Genomic DNA, 19,319 nt, shown 5'->3' on the forward strand with positions numbered 1-19,319 from the left:
ACATGCACACACGCATGCATACGTGCACACTTGGTCTCTTTTTCTCAGAAGTCAGACATGATGACAGTGGGTGTGTCAGGCTGGCAGGTAGACAAAGCACAAGGTCTATGCTGTGTGCAAGTGTGTGTGTGTGTGTGTGTGTGTGTGTGTGCAAGTGTGTGTGTGTGTATTCAAGCTGTTCTCCATGGTAGACATTTACCACTCCTTTTTTATGACATGGACAGCAGTGTTAGGGGGGTAAACAAGGACCTGCTGCTGCTCTTAGGTTCACACAAGGTTGAGGCTGATGTTAGTCTGGCCCCTTGTGTGTGTGTGTGTGTGTGTGTGTGTGTGTGTGTGTGTGTGTGTGTGTGTGTGTTGGGGAGGGGGCTTACTAAGGTGTAATGTGACCCATCCTGTCCAGGAACGGGTGTGCCGTGAAGTAAATGAGGCAAAAACTAGGCTGAGCGGGAAATCAAGCAGAGGGAGCTGAAGATGGCAAGAGAATGAAAAGCAACAGCGGAAGAGAAAACGCGCGAAGGAGCAGTGGACCTGAATAGGCTTGCACATATGAAAGGAGGATGGTACGGTACTTGTGAAGAAGAAGCTGGCAGTTTACCTCTGCGTGGGTGTGGTGGAGCTGCTGTGTCACAGTTCATTTACTGCAGATAGTAACCTATATTATTTCAGACTCGTTCTCGTGTAAGCTAATGAGGAAGGCATTAGCTCACTTGCTTCTGCAACCTGAGCTGACTATTATACTCCAATCTGATTAGGAATGCTTTAGTGAAGCATTAATCACTGAAGGTTAAAGGTAGGTTACTTCCTGACATATCACTTACTTGCATTTTTTTTGTCAGTTACAGTGAAGCTCAAAGCAGCATCTGCTACCCCACACTTTTCCACCTGTCTCATCAAGTTATAGAGCAGATCTAAATATGCATTTATCCATGAATATGAACCGTTTATAAAGCTTTAGAATCAGTGTGTCTTACCTAACCTGTATGCTCAGTTAATCATTAATAACAAAGTTACAAGGCTGACTTTAAATTATGAGTTCTGGCAGCCATTATCCTTCTCCAAATATTTACCCTGCTTCGACATAGCTGAGCTGTCTTTGCTGCACCATGCAGATACACAGGCAACAAAAAGAGCTGCACTCTGAGGTTAAAGCCAAGTCTAAGGCCAGTGAACAACCACGCATGCATGTGTACTGTTAGTGCACGCACACACGCACACACGCACACACGCACATACACACACACCACAACTTCAGTTGAAATTCTGTGGCCTAGATGAAAACTTGGTTCTGATTGATTGTCTTGCTTGGGGGTATATCATCAACATCTGATTGCTGCCATGAATATCTTCCCATGAAAAATGGCAATTTAACTGTTTTTGCTATTTCTGGTACAAATACATTCCCTGCCCTAATTCCCTCAGCATGGACTCTACAAGTGCGGTTTAGTGCAGGACACATGTTTTTATTTGTGTGTGAGGGTATGTCTGTATGTGCATATGTGTGTGTGTGTGTGTGTGTGTGTGTGTGTGTGTGTGTGCACCATGTAAAAAGGAGGCCAGAGAGGGAGAGGGAGAGAGAGAGTGGCTGTTGGGGGAAAATGACTGGGTTTGGGTGTGACCTGCTCAGCTATGCACTGGTGATCATGTGAGACCTGTTCTAATTATACACCTCTCAAGAAGAAGGCCGATCCTCTCTCATGGGCAGAAAGTGTGCGCACGTGTCCAAGAGGGTGCAGTGTGTGTGTGTGTGTGTGTGTGTGTGTGTGTGTGTGTGTGTGTGTGGGTGAGTGGGGGGCTGCAAGACCAGTAATGGGAAGCGATACGGCGTCATGTAACACAACTAAATTGAGAATTTGTCCTATTTCAACCACTAAACCTGTGTGAAAGTGAAGTAGGCCGTTTGAGTTTTCAGTGTGTGGGTTTGTGGGTCTGTAGAGGAAACCCTTTGCAAGGTGATGAAAGTATCTGCACAAAATATGTATTTCAGGTCATATCTTACATGCAACTAATGAATCAATAATTTCCTCTCTCCTCTCTTTCTCTCTCTCTGTCTCGCTTTCTCCTGCTGTATCCACTGTGGGTTTTTAGAGACCTGCTCTGTTTTTCATTACCAGTGGAAAAAATGGGGCAAAGACTTAAAAAAAGTATCACCCATCTCCATTAATAAACAAGTCCTACAGGAAAAAGAGCCCAAACCACTAAAATAGGCCCCTTGGTTCCCTTAAAAAGCGTCCATATATCTGGCGGCTACTCATTTCCAGCAGCTGACCTTTATCTAAGCGCAAATGACAATTTAAACATGTGGTCACATATCTAGATCCTTCCACCTGCAGATAGAAGCCCCACCGTTTCATCAGCAGTGGTGGAATACAACTAATTACAGTTACTCAAGTACTGTACTTACGTGCAAACTCAAAGTACTTGTATTTAACTTGCGTATTTCAATTTTATGCAACTTTATACTTCTATTCTTCTACATGTCAGAGGCAAGTACTATTTTTTACTCCACTACATTTGTCTGACAGCTTTAATAGGCTGAAGGATTAAGTGTTCCTCTATGGGTTGTGAAAATTCTACTTAGTGAGCTAAATAAACGATTTTAAACCCCCCTTGGATTAGCTGCTAAATGCATTGCCACAAAGCCGAAAACAGGGCTGTTTTTCTGAGCTCATGAAAAGTTGACTTTTTAAAGATGCGTGGTTCTCACAGGACAGCAACGCTACAAACATGATCTTACAGAACATCTACAGTATGAGTACTCTTATTTTTGATATGTTACAGGTCCAGTGTGTGGGATATTAGGAGGATCTGATGGCAGAAATGGAACATGATATTCCTAATTACATTATTTTAGTGTATAATCACCTGAAAACAGGAATCAGGTTTTTATTAACTCAGAATGAGTGCAAAGAGTCCACGATGTCGCACCACCATGTTTCCACAGTCACCCAAAATGGACAAAGCAAACACTGGCTCTAGGGATGGCCTTTTGAGGTTTTAGCAGCCACCGTGGTACTGTGAGTATAATGTGATGATGCTACTTACATATTTTTACTCGAGTAAGATTTTGACTGCAGGACCTTTACTTGTAAAGGAGTATTTTCACAGAAATTATAGTTGAACTATTCCTATTACGAACAGATTTGGATTTTTCTAGAGTACATTACTAGCATGCCATTCAATGAAAGAGTTACTGGTATTATAGTATAGTATTAGTACTTTCACTTAAGGATCTGAATATCAACACTCATCAGTCACTGTCTATATGTGGTCACTGTATTAAACTGAGGGGTCCATGGCGTCCAGATAATCAGGAGGACATCTATGTTTCATGTTTCTGATGAGGTTACATTTCTGCTTGGATTCCAGTTCCTACAGCTTGGGTCTTATTTTTGTCGTTTTTGGCCGTCATTTCTGTTGGTTGTTATAACGTTTTACTCACCCAATAAATTTCTGAGATATGGGAACTTCAATGAAGTCTGACAGGAAAACAAATGAGTCTTCGGGCAATAAAGTTTAAAGACTATTTACTTATTTATGAGGAGGTAAAACCAAATATGAGCACATTAGACATGTTGTCCATTATCACTTATTGCATTGAAAAATCTTTTTAGCAAAATTGCCATGTTCCCAGATCTTTCAATTCAACTGGAAGGTCTCAGGGGATTATGGAGAATGATGGTGCCAATCTCCACCACTAGGAATGACGGCCAAAACCATGAAAACAGGACTCAAGATGTGATTAACAAAAATGATTTAATTTAGCTTGTACTTTTGACAATCGCACGCACACACATGCAACAGGCATTAGCGCATTGTGAGGAAGCTTGGGAAGAGTTCAGCCTGGGCTTGACAAAGTTCCTCTGTCCACATCTGGCTATAAACACAATTCTGTGAGTCGACTCACACGCTGCCCTCATCCTAACCCTGCCCTGCTCACATGCTGCCAATGACCACGAGTGGCCAATGTCTGCAGGAGCAGAGTACAAACAGAAGTAAAAAAACACTCGCAGCCAAACGTGTGCGGGTGTGTGTTAATGCTGGAAACTTTGGGTTTCCGCCCATCTCTAGAGATGTTGTGCTACGATAAAAAGACAGATTGTGAAAGAGAGAAAGAAAAAGAGGTCTTTGCTTTTCTGCTTTTCTGCTTTCCTGCTGCTGCCTAAAAATGGAAAATTACTGCATACGGTGCCCCAAATCTGGCCCAAACTTTGCTCTGAAACACATACACACGCATATAGACACACACAAACACACACACACACACACACACACACACACACACAAACCCCCTGTAACTGCCCCTAGGCCTCTGCACAGGAAGTGGTTTGACTGAGTGAGATCTACATGATGACGCTATTGCCTCGTTCCTCTCTAGCTGTTGAAACGTGTTGCGCTCAGGGCATCCATATGAGTCTCTACATGTGACAGCCTATTCATCCATGTTCTCCCATTCAAAGGTTGGCACACAGCAGTGTTTATCACTTCCAGAGCGACTGTGCTGACGTAGCAAATTCACGCAACAATGTTTTATGCACAACGCACTCAGTCAGAGATGCGACTGACTCCTGTTAAAAGTAAGGGCACGAAACACCAGCCAAAACTCCGCCTGCCCGAGAAAATTCCACAGTGCAGTGTTACAAATGTGTGACTTCTGCTTCCTGATTCTAAAAAGATGCAACGTCCACCACATCCACCCTACTCCTCTCTGCTTTTGATCACATGTTGCAGTCACCTGACCAGAAATAGGTGGGACCAAGGAGAGAGCACATGTCATTGCCAGATGGTATGCTGTAGCATGATATAAACTGTAGACAACTGCTATTCCCACTTTGCAACTCCATAATATATCCTCAAACGGCCTGTCAGGCAGAATGTGCTCAGTCTCTTATCTGCGGCTTATCTGTCTGCCTGTGATCTGACCTCCAGACTTCCTGTTCACCGACTCTCCTTTCTTACCTTGAGTGAGTCGAAGCACGCGATGACCCGTCCGTTGTCCACCTGACAGCTCTTGGCCGGGTGGGCGAACTTGCACTCCTGGTCTGAGCGTGAGCATGTGCCCCTCTGGAACTCCCTACATACCTCAAGTGTCAGCCACTTGGTGTCGCGGATGTGTGCCATGTTCATTGCCATGGCAACACGCTGGCAAAAGGTATTCCGAGCTGAGATCTGTTCAAGAGTGAGTAAAGTACCTCTAGTGTTTTAATCCACAACTTAAAGGTCTTTTCTTTGTTTGTCTGTTGTTAAAGTCTGCGATGCGTGTATGAAACGCTGAAATGAAACATTCAAAATAAACTTCCTATTGATTGAGAGGGCTCCTTCTCCAAAGTGAAATGTTGTAGGACGATGCTTCGCTGTCAATGTTACTGGATAAATATCCTGATCAATCGACCACAGATTTTATATCCAGGAGACGATTTCGCCTAACAATTAAGCTGCCACTCTTGGCTTGACTTTCCTCTCTCACTGTCGCTTGCCAAATGGTCTCATCTGCAACATTCAGAAGCCAAAGAGGCAAACAGATGAACAGGTCAAACCGAGAGCCCTCTGGTTAGGTGCAGTGAAGCAGGCAACAAAGGTGATAGTCTGGTGTAGCCCACTACAGGAAGGTTAAGGACACTGAGGACCAAGTGGAGGCTTAGAGGGTCGAAGGCGAAGGTTGAAGGCAAGGTGGGTGAGATGCTGCGTGGGCCTGGTGGTGTGCTGGGCTGCTGTGGTAAGGCTGGTCAGCTGGTGGAAAGCAGTTGGCAGCGGGGGCCGTCTGGAGAGGAGAGCTGAGGCTGGAGGCCGGCTGCAAGGAGTGGATGGTGACGGTGGTGGATGGACGAGCAGGTCGGAGCGTGGGCCACGAGGAGGGTGTGGTCACTGTCCTTGTGCTCGTGTTACTGTGGCTGCAAGCGAGCGAGGCAGCGGGGGGGGAGGGTGGAGCTTCAGCGGTAGAAGCAGGTCAAAGCTGCAGCAGACATCAGGGAAGGCACTTCCTCTGGGGAGAGAGAGAGAGAGCGAGAGACAGAGACAGAGAGAAAGATTAGTTTTGATGCACATCCAAAAAAAACTTTTTGGTTTATTTTCTCTTTCATTTCTCTTTCATAGGAGGCTCTGACCTGCGGTATTCTGCTAAGCTATGCAGCTGTGGGAATGAAGAATATGTAAAAATGTTAGAAATGCAGGGGTGTCAGCTAAAACAAATAAAACTTTCACCCGCCCCGCGCTCTAAACACACATGGTGCACACACACACGCTCATCACGCCACACACACACACACACACACACACACACACACACACACACACACACACAAATGCACAAAGCAGCCATTCACAACTTTCCACCTCCTCTGGTCGGCGCAGGAAAATCTGATCAAATCCTGTATCACTTACGGTCCAGCACGGCAAAGCAGGCCATTGCAAATGAGTTTAGAGGTGAAAGAAAGGAAGAGAGTGAAAGCAGAGGGGAAGTCGAGGCAGGGCATGAGGGAGAAGAGGTTAGTCATTTCCCTTCTTGCGAAGCGGTGTGAGAGCGAGGACCAATGAGAGCCAGTAGAGTTGCAGCAACATTCTGGGCTGAGCGCCAGGTGAGAGCAGGGGGGAGGAGCAAAGAGGAGGCTGACCTGCCTGCTGCTCGAGAGGAGCGAAAAGAGAGAGACAGGCTGAACTAATCACTCTGCTCACTGTTTCTGTGACTACCTGATTTCTTGCAAACAGACGATAAATTCCTTTCAAACAAACGCGAAAGATTTAATAACAATATTTCCGATGAGGTAGAGCGTTTCTGAATAAAAAGTCCACCCAGCAATGCTGCGGTGACGTCACACAGATTTGAACTTGGGATAACAACATGTTTATTATTTTGTTCACAACCCAAATTCCCCTTTATCACATGCAAAGTGTGGTTTTTTTTTTTGTTTTTTTTGTTTTTTTTTATCTCAGAGTTTTGTGATGTTGCCAGTGGTTCCTATTTTGGGTGAATCCATTGTACGGGGTTTGCTCGGGGAATTTGAATGACTGGACTCCCAGGGGCCCGTTCTGCTCTTATCGCACAGGCAGGCTAACTCACCACACCCTGTGTAGAGAAATCGCTTTTCCCAGAACAGCATGTGCACCTTCAGCAATGCTACGAACTGCTGCTAATGTTACAGCACTGCAACACTGCAACACACTGTATCAGAGCCCTGCAGCAGCACAGCTCAGGTCATGATGACCCAGCAACATGCATATACGTTACAACGAGAGTGAAGGAAGAACCTGCTTAGTTTCACCTTGGATGACCCCTACGATAGTAAAAGTAGCATTACTGCTATGAATGACCTTTGGAGTGCAAGCATAGTCATAACACCACTGCCCTACCCCCACAACACACAGGCACACACACGAACGCGGATAATCTGCCATATCATGGCCTTTAGAGGGGAGAGTAAAAACATGTTGAGAATAAAATACAAACAGAAAAGATGTGTTGCCTCACTGCTCTTACATTTATTAAATTCTGCCTTTTTTTTAATGAGGAGCAGTAATATTTCTCAGTTTGAGGGAATAATAATAATAATTACATTACAAAGTCTACTATTTCTGTGTAACCCTGTATGCCTGCGTTTTTAATATCATATAATGTTGATGTTACGTGTATTTATTGCTACAGCTCAGTCTGATATACTTTGTATTAAGTTGAGTTCAGGTGAGAAAGGATCATCTCTCAACTCATCGCACTGAACTCGAGCCACAGCTGGACATGAACTAATGAGGTGGAATAGAGACTTCTATTATAATTTTTTTTAAATTGAAGGCGCCAGGGGCTGCCTTCAATCAAATGAGAGAATGTGATGACTTGATGCATGAAAAGCTGACGCCCCCTGCGTTCTGTCTGGCTGCCTAATCTGTTTCTATGGTTTCTATTGGAGTCAGATGAGTACATATCTGTGTGAGAGAGAGAGAGACGATGCAGTATGGTGTAAGACAGTGCCAGAGCAATAATGAGCGCTCGTTATGATCCATCATGTCTGGACATGGCCGTCCTACCCCTATTGATTTCTTCATGTCTATGGTCTTTCTTGTCAGTGTGCCACTCCCTCTATCTAATTCCACTTTAACTGTCGGTGCTCTTTCTCTCCATGGTATCAATTTCTCGACTGTTTAAAGTGATTTTTTTTCTCTGCGGCAACCACCGAATTTATACTGTTTTAACTGGTGGACCCTCCTCCACTTTGTTTGTTCAACCTTCCCCATCTCCATCCATGCCTCTGCCTTTGTGCCCTCAATGTGACTGTCTGGCCTGCGTTCTCCTCCAGCATCCTCAGCAGCACTCCCTCAGACTCCAAGGTCTTGCAATCTGGTGCAAGGTCAACCACACTGGCGGAAGGGAATATGGCTAGGGAGATTGAGCAAGAGAGGCCATGTGCTTTTTATCACACTTTTGGTCAGAAACATTACATGGCTGCAAAAAGAGGAAGCGTGTCTTCAATATCAGGACATTGCCATCAGCCCATGGTCATGTGACACCAGCATATGCCTCAACAGTTTCTAACATGAAAAGCGCGCCTGGCCGTCTTTTGCTTTCTCTCGCTTATGAGTCACAAAATAAATTTGTTGTCGACGAGGTGAAGACGCTGTCGAAACCACTCTCCACTTCCACTGAAAGAGCAAACTATGCATAAAACCTGCCAGTGATTTGCACGGTGGAGTGTGATGGATGGCGCTCAGACATGTCATTAGGTTTTCTTAAACACAGAGAGGTGTTTTGTTATTAAGGCATGTCTTAACCGATTGAAAAGTGAGGGCATTCAAAGTAACGTGCTTGTTGCTAACCGGGGCCGGTCTTGAAGTTGTCACTGTGACTAACTGCTAGAGACACCAAGAAAGAGGGAGTGGCTCACAGTTATGGTAAGGTTTCCTGAAATATGACTGAGTGAGTGGCATGTTATTAGTCTGCTTTAACATCACTTAACACCATAGGTCATGAGTTGCTGGAGGCTCTATTCTGCATAATCGCATAAGAAATACTGCATGGGGGTGAACTGGTGTAGTATGAGTGGAGATAAAGCTGAAAAAAGTGCTGCTTGTTATAGTGCAACATCTGCTATGGAGACCTAGTAACAAACTGTAGCTTTTAGCCTGAGCTCCTATTTTCAGTTTTGACTGCAGAGGAGGAGGCGTTGGGCTCTTTGCTTTGCTGCTGTTCAGTTAAAGGAGTGGTTTCAGCATATTGACAGAGGTGGAGTCAGGGTGACAGTGTGCTGAGACAGGTCATCAGAGCGGAGGACGCTGGAGGAAATGCAACACCCCAGGCCTCGCTGCTGCTCCTCCATGTGTTCAGAGTATAGCATGTCAATATTGCCCTCACTGACCTTTGCTTACACACATACACACTAGTGCATATGTGGACACGTGAGCGTGTTCTCCTCGCTGTCTCTTGATCTGTTTCATACTGACACACACATGCTGAGAGGCTGAGGGCTGCTGCTCTATCCGCCATAGCTCTTCGATGCCACATGCATCCCTGAGTAAACTGCATTTCTTCTGATGATGGGATCTTTCATGTTGGCTTGAGCAACCTTACCCAAGACGGGTTTAAGGGCTAATGCAACAGCACATTGAATGAAAAATAAATGAATTTATTTACACCTAAGTTTGGTTTGTTATGAATAGAGGTTATAGATGAACAGAGCTCACATGCTCAAGAGCGTGTTGCAAAAGTAAAGTAATTTCTTGCTATATTTGAGTATCACCATAGTTTGTATTGTTATCGACCTCCTTATTGTCATCAGCATGAAGTTGTCATCTCCTCTCGTCTATTAGTTTAGCTGGCTTACTTGTTATCAGATTAAATACCGTGTTTCTGAAAGTAAGTCTTAGGCTAGGAACGCATAACAAACAATGCCTATTGATTCCTCCAAGAACAAACCTCTGGAGACAATTAGGTCTCTTGTTTAGCATACATGGACAGAGCTATGCGCATACACACAAGCACACACTGGCAAGACACACAAATGCAAACCCAAACACACAAACCACTATGTGTCCTGGCACAGAGTATTCTTAAGCTGTGGTGAATATCTGACTGTGGGCAACACTGCATCTTTGTGTGTGTGTGTGTGTGTGTGTGTAAGGATGTGGTGAAGTCAACGGACAGTGAGGATAATGGCTGGCCTTATGGTTTAATGAGTGGCTCATTGGCTCACATTTAGGTTGTCTGTGTGCTGCTGAGACATAGTCAGGCTGATTTCCACATATACAAACAGATGACAAATTGAGAACAACCTGAACGGATCCCAATTGAATAGCTGTGGGAGACTTTAGACGGGCATATTCGATGAGGGGACATCTATTGGAGGATTGGTGATCACTCCGGTAGAGTGTAGAACGTATAAACTCTATGCCAAGTTGCACTGAAGCTGTTTTTGCACCTATCTGTAGATGGCATATACAGACTTAAATAATACCGTAGGCCAATGAAAAAGAATATTATTTCTAACTTAATTAGTGCTGTGACTTTCTGTCTTTTCCAAACACGTCATAGCAGTTTTTAATTAAAATTAACTGAAAACTAGCATAAACTGTCAGTCTCATACCACAACAGAATGTTTCTTGTTTATACATTTTGATTTACATACAGAACAGAATCTTTTTCATCCCTGAGCATACACCAGCGCCTAATCATATATGCCATTACCACAAGGTGCAAACAGCACACGCTTAGCTTCTTTATCAGGATATAACATGCAAACATACCTCGCCGGTGACCAATTTTATCATCTGCACTAGTTATCTGTGTAATTTTCATTTAGTCAGTCATTTTCATGAAGGTCGGGCCGTGCTAATGCACCCACATCCACTGGTGCTTGTTGGGGCCCTACTTCTAATATAGTGAGGCAAACAGCCACTGCTGTCACAATAATAGAAACAAAGGTTGGGTAGTGAGGTAGCTAGAAAGAGAGTGTGAGAGAGAGAATGGGTCAGGCGTATGTTATTAAAGTTACAGCCGCCTGCCTCTGCTTCAGAGACGGGGAGTTTAAGATGTCAAGGCTGTAAGCAGGAGCTGATGGGGTGAAGAAAAACAAGGACAGGCTCATGTTGACACATGTACCTCTGGACAGAACAATAAAGAAATAAGTAGACACTTATTACTGGGTCCACGAATAGCAGCTTCCACATGCTGCTCGCCCTGCTTATTAGCACTGTTCTATAGCTCAGATACAGGTAGATGCTGGCTTTGATGCCTCTGTACTGCAATATCTGGATAATAATCATTATCGGCTACCTGAAAAGAATAGAAATGCGTAAATACTGGGGCAGGGAAATGACTCAAATATGTCTCTGACAGTGGCTGAAGTCAAATGGTTTTAGCTTAGCTTTGAATTTCATTAAGTGGAAGGTGTCTTACTCAACCAAAGCTGTGTCAAACGGTTCCTCAGAGGGGTTGAAATGTGGTCATAACACAGTAGGAACATACAGCAAAGCCCCCGTGTAATAAAGGCTTAACCTGTCATCGCAGATTCAGCCATGCACATAATCCTGTCTGTAGGGCAGATCTTAGATCATAGGCAACACACAGAAATGCAGAGCAATTTGCCCCTGAGTTCACACACATAGACAACAATACACAGAGAGAGCAACAATACCTTTGACATTATTAGCCACAGTATTCACATTGACAACAAGAGCACGTTCCTCAGGCCTCTGCTAGGCAGAAATTGACAGTCTACCTGCAGCTGAGCTACCATGGACATTTTACAAAGTCTCAAAAATGTAATCTGCCATACATCTGGCCGTGTTGCACATGCTTCCATGTGTGTACGTACTTCTGTGTGTGTGTATGTGCTACTGTCTGAACCACCCTCTAAGTCACAACAACAACATTCCTCATCATCGCCCCAACCACGGACACACCACCAAGAGGAAACCCAGAGAGGCAAGGGGTGGGGTGGGGTGGGGGGATAGAGGTGGTGAGGAGAGGGGACAAAGAGGGGAGAAGAGGGAAGGAAGGCTAGAGTTTAAAGCTCTGAAGATCCCCTGCCTTTCACAAACCATATGTATATACCAGAACCATCCCTGCTGTTTCGGACATTGTGACAGATTTAACGCCTACAAAAAAATACACGTAGACATTATTGTATTTGAATTGGACAAATACAATCGCACGTAAGGAGACACTTTCAGTCCATTTACCTTCGCATGATCCACACTGACAAACTTCACCGCTGAAAGGCAGAAACGCATTACGGGCCAATCTCCCGTTATCTCCCCAAAGACTTAATAAAGTGAGAAACTACTTACTTTCACTCCAGTTTAAACATCGACAAGTTAAATCCCTCCATTTACTGGGTCTCCTTCTCCCTGTCTCTCTCTCGTTCTTGCCCCTCTTTCCTTCTCTCCTCAACTTTCTTCCTCTCTCTCAGATACTCCCCCTCTGTCAGACGCATGAAAACACTCACTTAGTCACACACACACACACACACACACACACACACACACACACTCCCACAGACAGAGTCACCCTCTCACACACTCTCTCCTCCCGCGACCCGGAATGCTTGGCAAGATCCAACTGTACTGAAATACTGTGCTCACCATATAAGGTAGCAGCAGCTTCACATGTCACACATAATTTACATGCAATGGGGCGGGAGTTTGCCTTACACAGCGCACACACACGTAGAAACACACATACACACATGCAAAACCATGCTTCCCCCTTTAGGCTGACGCAGCAAGGGAGGGAAGAGGTAAGAGACAATCAAATTTTACCATTCTCCATGTTAACCAAGCCCTGCAGGATAACTCCTAACATGTCCACTGTTGAGTCAGACGGAGGGAATGAAAGCTGAGTGGGCGATCTATTGATCCTCTCCACTGCTTCCTGGAACAACCACGGCCCTCCAAACACACACATGCACACACACCAGCAAATTTTTTTGCTAACTAGCGCTACCCTCAGGAAGTAGCTATTGTGTGACTGTCTGCTTTGAGCCAAGAATGTGTCTTACTGTGTGTCTGTGTGTGTATGTGCAAGTCTGCGTGTGCCTTTCTCTATAAAACAAGCTGTAACAAATAGATGTTAACCCTGTGGCCCACATACTGGACACACACACACACACACACACACACACACATACAGCAAACACTAAGGCAAACAACCCCTGTATCTCCACCTATGCTCCAATGCACGGACGCTTACTTTGGAAAGTAAAGACTGCAGCACACACAGGAGGAAAGATCTAGATAAACCAATGAGACAAGGAGGAGGGCTATGAACCAAGCTCTTACCTCTCACATTGCTCTCCAGTTTGTGTGTGTGTGCGCACTTCCGCCTGTCGATTGACTCTGTGTTTATGCGTGTGTTCAGACAGGCCACGACAGCAGACCCCCAGGCACCGGCTGGACCATTCTCAGGCAGGCAGGCAGAGCGCAGCAAGGCAGAGCGACTGGCAGAAGAGAGGCAAGCGAGTGAGCGAGTGAATCAGCAGCGAATGAGTGGAGGAACCGTGCGGAGCCGAGCACCAGAGTGAGAGAGAGAGGGCGAGAGAGAGAGAGAGAGAGAGAGAGAGAGAGACAGAGGAGGAGTGTTTGTCTGTGTGATTGTGTGAGTGTGTGCGCGTTGCAGCGTTGGCTGTGTGCGCTAGTGTCTCCCCTCCCCTGCCTCTTGAAGTGGCTGAGCTGGGCTGTGCTGAGCTGTGCTGAGACGGGCTGGGCTGTGTCTCTACTGACTCCCCAGCCTCTGGATCGTCTGTCTGCTGCCCGAGGAAAGTGGTGCTCGCTGGGTGGCAGTAGCAACAGCTGTGGAGGAGGAGGAGGAGGAGGAGGAGGAAGAAGAGGAGGAGGAGGAGGAGGGAGCCCTGACTGCACTGGGCATACAGATCCTGCAGTCCCCTCTCCCTCCCTCTCTTCCTCACTGAAGGCTGGCCACGCCCCCCCACCCCCCACCCCCCTAAAACAACACCAGGAAGTGCTGGTTCAGTTACAGCAACACTGCCCTTGTCTATCCAGTGAAGCTGAGGAAGGAGAGAGGGAGGGAGAAAGGAAACATTGGGAAAACACTGCAAAAAGATAAATAAGGAGAAAAGAAGGGAAATTAGCAACACAGAAGTGAGAAAAGGTCAGGCAGAGTGATGAAGGGTACTTGAAGTAAAAGCCAGGATAGTCATAATAAATATCACCAGAGAGGACAGAGTAAGACAGAAACAGGAGATTTAATGAGAAAAGGATGAATGAGGAGAAACACACCAGTTGGAAAAATTGAATAGATTAAGGGGTGTGGAGGAAAGAATTGCGGAAAGACATTTACAGGGAGTTTGCGACAGATTAGTTCTGGCTTCTGTCTGGATCTCCTTCTCTCTCTTTCATACTGCCTTTCTGCTGTGGTGTGCAACCCCCAGACACCTCAGCTCAGCCTCGCACTCACAGCTCTTGCCCACACCATAAAAGCAGGACACACTGAACTGCACTAAATCAAACTGGACTACACTGGAAAGCACTTTTACATTCAGAGTAACACGGGGAGTGTAAATAGTGTGGAAATGAAATGTTCCAAAAGATGCCGACCAGTGCAGTTTGGTTGTAGGTCAGCAGCATATAATAAAAAAGGCTAACTGAGACAACGCTGAGGCAACTGCTGCTGCCAGCTCGCCTGTATTGTTGTTGACTCAAGGCTTCTGCTGCCATAGTCCTTGTATCCTGGGGAAAACCAGAGAGGCTAAAGGAGCCTCCAAGAATTTGATTTGGACCTGATGCTGTAATATCCGGTAGCCATGGAGATAGTGGCCTTGGCATCTGCAGGAATCTTTACAGATTCTGAGCCGTGTGCCGGCGCCAGGTTTTCTGACTGATCCCACATATTGTCACTGTGACTCACTTCATCTGATTGTGATCATGGACAAAGTGCATTCATAACGCTGCCTGTTTGGAATATTGAAATTAGCTCTGAAATGTATTTTCACTTCGACAAAAAGCAAATTCTGCACATTGCAGCTGAATCCGGTTTGACCGCACACCTGCACCCCTGTTCGTAGGGAGATGTGAGAACCCTTTTTTTCAGTACATTTGCATATACATGTATAACACCACTGCCTCTCCTATGTAAAACTATCTCTCTTTCTGTTCCACCCTGCTCACTGGACCAGTTTCTACCGCTGCACAGTTCTGCTTGATACAAAGCTGGTGATAAGTCATGTCTAATTTACACAGCAGGCCCATAAACCCTGGGTGACAATCTGTGGTAGAGCCCTAGCTGCAGTGCTAACCCTTTACCTAGCCAACACTCTGGTGCAATGTGCCAATATGCCAGACAGAACAAAACACCTGGTGTATACTTCATGCATAAGGTAGGTGCCATAGAACTACTTTTCTGAGATGATCGTGTTTTGATGGACAGTGCCATTATTAGCAAAGGGCATGCCCTGATCTATTTCCAACCATCATTCATTAGTGATGGAAGGATATCTGTTTCCATCCATGGAAGCAGCCGTGCTAGGACACATACAGTATGTCTCAGATTAGCCAACCAATCTGTTTGACTGATGATCAATGGAAGCAGCAGGTCACTCCAACCTCCAGATGAAGTTTTTCTTGACCCATAATGAAGAAACATGGTGATTGATGTTGCTCTGGCTCAATAGGAGACACATTCGCAACGCCTCCAAAGATCTGGTCTCTCTGTGAAACTCAGACACTGACGTGGAATTTCCCCTCTTCTGCTGCAGCTGAGTGCGTGCCAGTGCTTCTGCTCCTTTCTGTCTCTGCGTCCTTCATTTACTCCTCTTCCCTGCTAGTCTATATTTCCTATTCATGACCATTCTCCATGAGTCTTTTCATCGCTTTCTCTCGCTTATGACTACATCTTAATTCCCTTAAATTTGCCCCTGAACAACCACAACCACTTGTCTATGTGTCACAACCCACAGATCCCTATTCCCCTGGTCCAATTAGAGATAGAGCCAAGCCTTGCAGTCACCAGATGGTTTGCTCATTTGGTTCTACAAATAAAGTTTCATTCTGCATATAATCTGATCAGATGTGCACCAGGACCCTATTCTCCTTTCTCTCCTTTTCTAGTTAATGTTTCTTTAACTGAAGTGAAATCAGCCACATACTTTAACTTCCTGCTCCACATGCCCTCTATCTCACAGATAAGAGGATGGTTTGACCGTTGTTCTCTCTTGCAGATCAATGAGACTGTAGAGCTGTTTAAGTATGAGCAAAGAGCAAAGGGAATCAACACACTGGGCTTGAGCAAACTGTTCACACACGTTCCAATGTTAACTAACTGAAAACAGGAAGAGGTGTGTGCGTATGCGGTGCAGTTTAAGGGGATTGCCACTGATTTTACACATCAAGATCAGTGAACTAGCCATGCTACGCAGTCTTTGAAGAAAAGTCGTATAATGTCTCTCATGGCTCTGGAGGGAGCATTGTCAAGTCTGAGAAATAATGTCATTATCAAGTTGCATTGTGGGAATCGGAGAATTCTCTGTTGCATCGGTTCGTTCTTTTGCAAGTCTTACAGATGTATGAAAAGGAAATAATAAATTGCAAAAGAGCGGGGTAAAAAAGTAGTTGTAGCAGAATATTCCAGAAGCTCTGTCACACTCTAATCTTCAATAATCAATCACATTAACCCTCAGACGACACAGTACAGCATGGGTGACCCCTGTGCCCCTGTCAAATCATCAAATCCTAACCTTTCCCCTTTGTCCACCCCTTCGTCTCCCTCCTCCCTGATGAACCCAGCGTTCCACCTTAAGCTTCCCTATCATCTCAGCGCTCTGCTATTTCCCAGCCCTCTGTAAATGACACTGGCTGGCTGACGTGAACTCTCACTCCACTGAGGAAATGTCCCAGAGCTTTTGTGTGCCAAACTCTGACGGCTCATCTATCACTTAGGCCGCAAATACACATTACACTCCCATTACAGACCATCACAGCAACAACTGCAACAGTACACAGGCTTGCAGAAAGACCCGCAGCAGGAAGTCGTTTCACTACAGCTTATTTTAGGTCAGGCGTGGGGAACCTTTTCCCTATCAAGAGCCATTTCAATTTTTATAAAAACCTTCGAGGTCCATACTAAATTATGAAACACATATATCACATTAACCTCTAATGCGATAGCTGGAACTGCTTGGTTTTGGCGATGTGTCTGATGTCTGGCGGTAGTGATGATGATGCTACTCGCAGCAGATTTTCCAGGTTAGGATTAGAACTGAGTCTTTGCAAGAATCAGTTTTGAAAAAAAAAAAAAAAAACTGCCCACAATAGTGAGTTGTCCCCAAAGTGTGTAGCCATATGTCTGTGAAGATTCTCATTCATCTGGATCATGGTACTTCTAACTGCTTTAAAAGGCAACTAGGCTTGCAAGTCTAGTAGCCTTTTAAAGCACTTAGAAGTACCATGACATGGATGAATGGGAATCCTGACAGAGACGACGCACATCACACTGTCTGTCAGAATGTGGTCTGGTGGAATCTGCGTGTTGGGCATCCAAACTGCACTGAAGGACATTATCTTTGTCCAAGTGCATTTGTCCTTACAACTCATCCAGTTCAGCATGTTTCAAGCTGTAATGACACTCGAGATGGGCCTTTTTCACCATCTGAATGCGTCCCCACAAACTAATTTAGGTTCGTCCATTCCTCTCGGAAAGCGCAACATTCTGCATCTTTTCTTGATTCACCCGTGATGGATGTCACGATATGTACCCATTACGTATGTGTTGCATTCAAGGACCACCCAGGAGGATGTGTTTGTCAACTGTTTTATGATATTTTTTTTTTATTACAGTCTGTCTACAGATTTTTTTTTGAATTTCTAAATTGTCTCACAAACCAGACCAAACAAGAAAGCAAAATATTACTTCAGACAACTTCTGCCTATGTTGTTTTATTTTAGAATATGTGGGGTGCTCCTCCAAACTAGCTCACTGGTTCTACTCTATATTTGCTACGCATCACTAAAAATGTACATCAAAGTGGTAAGTTGTAAATGTGTGTATGCTGACAAATACCCTGCTTCTGGTGCGAATTTGCAGCCATGTTTCCCTGCTGCATATTTTGTGGTTTTCTCTTAACTTCTTTCCACTTTGACGCAATGAAGGGAAGCAGGTGCAATTCAAGCTGTCAGGTTTGAAATATAGAGAGGAAATAGCACACTGTCTTGTCCCCATTTGACACCATTGTGTGTGTGTGTGTCTGTGTGTGTATGTGTGTATGCCCCATTCAAGCTTGAAGCTTATCTTGGAGATAAAATGAAAACAAATGGAAACACCCTTTGCAAAGAGACCTTTCACACCAACTTTCAGCTATTTTTCTGTCTGAATGTAGTTAGCAGTGACACTGCTGCAAATATTAAATAAAGCCTCTTTAGATCGCAAACTTCTTATAAATGCTTCACAGTACAGAGAAACATTAGCATAAAGTTGTATCATGAAGTTGTAACATTACATAAAGTTGCATACAGAGAAAAATACTGCAAAGGTTGCCTTTCTATCATTGCGAAGGATCAGTTTCACTTTCGGGGAACGGGAATCATGAGCAATTTTGTTTTATCTTTTTTGCTACTTTTATGTCTTTGTCTTTTTATAGGATCTTTTATTCTATTTTTACAAACTTATTTATCTGTTCTGTATCTCTTCTATTGCATTTTGTTCTTAATGCCGTACTGTAAAGCACTTTGAGCTGTATTGTATGCATTTATTTCTACTATTTTGTTCGTAATGTCACACTGTAAAGCTGCATTATATACATGAAAGGTGCTGTATAAACAAAGTTAGCATTATTATACATTACACAATAATGGAATCTTATGAAACAAATTAATAGCAAATACTGAATAATAACAAAAGTCATTTAAATCTATCAACAGACATTAATCCCACCAAAAGTGATTTCATAGCCAGTGAGCTTACCTGTGTGTCTGTTAAACGCTGACGTGCCACTGGGACAGGCGAAGTCGCTTCAGCAGAGGTCACACTGACGCAGTGCATTGTGGGATGAACTGACATCTTCATTTCTCTCTTCCTCTACTTCTCTCACTCTCATAATAGCACCTTCTGCTTGGCAACGGCCATACCACAAATGTGGTCAGGTTTACAGCGAACCATCACTGCGCAACATCAAGTCTCCATGACAACCACTCCTTATCTAATTTGCATCTTCTGCCTGCATTATCTACTGATGCCAAATATGGACACCTTGTTACTTTCCCCGCCCCTCTCTGCATCCCCTTTTTATAACTTCCTCTTTCTCTCCATTTTCACAATGGTGCGTTACGCTTTTTGTGTCTAATGTATATGCACACAGATATGCATAGCCTTACTTGCAGCCTGTGAGTGA

At 44.5% G+C, this 19,319-nt stretch overlaps 1 protein-coding gene across 30 annotated transcripts in view; it reads right to left on the minus strand.

Annotated features, from left to right (window-relative positions):
* Nucleotides 1–19,031, minus strand: part of mbnl1 (muscleblind-like splicing regulator 1) — a 42,181-nt gene extending 23,150 nt beyond the window's left edge. For 14 of the 30 annotated variants that reach the window (XM_076744408.1, XM_076744405.1, XM_076744403.1 and 11 more), the window contains exons 1-2: nt 13,261–13,469; nt 4,960–5,983 (exon numbers count right to left, since the gene is read on the minus strand). In XM_076744408.1, the coding sequence (XP_076600523.1) occupies nt 4,960–5,133 (174 nt within the window). In that variant the 5' untranslated portion in view covers nt 5,134–5,983; nt 13,261–13,469. Of the gene's footprint in view, nt 1–4,959; nt 5,984–12,270; nt 12,530–13,260; nt 13,470–18,892 lie in introns of those variants that run through there. The other 16 variants (XM_076744390.1, XM_076744379.1, XM_076744400.1 and 13 more) reach the window with 5 other exon arrangements.
* Nucleotides 19,032–19,319: the final 288 nt, after the last annotated feature.

Source organism: Chaetodon auriga, chromosome 12 (genome assembly GCF_051107435.1).
Source record: "Chaetodon auriga isolate fChaAug3 chromosome 12, fChaAug3.hap1, whole genome shotgun sequence".
In the NCBI taxonomy this organism is placed as follows: Eukaryota; Metazoa; Chordata; class Actinopteri; order Chaetodontiformes; family Chaetodontidae; genus Chaetodon; species Chaetodon auriga.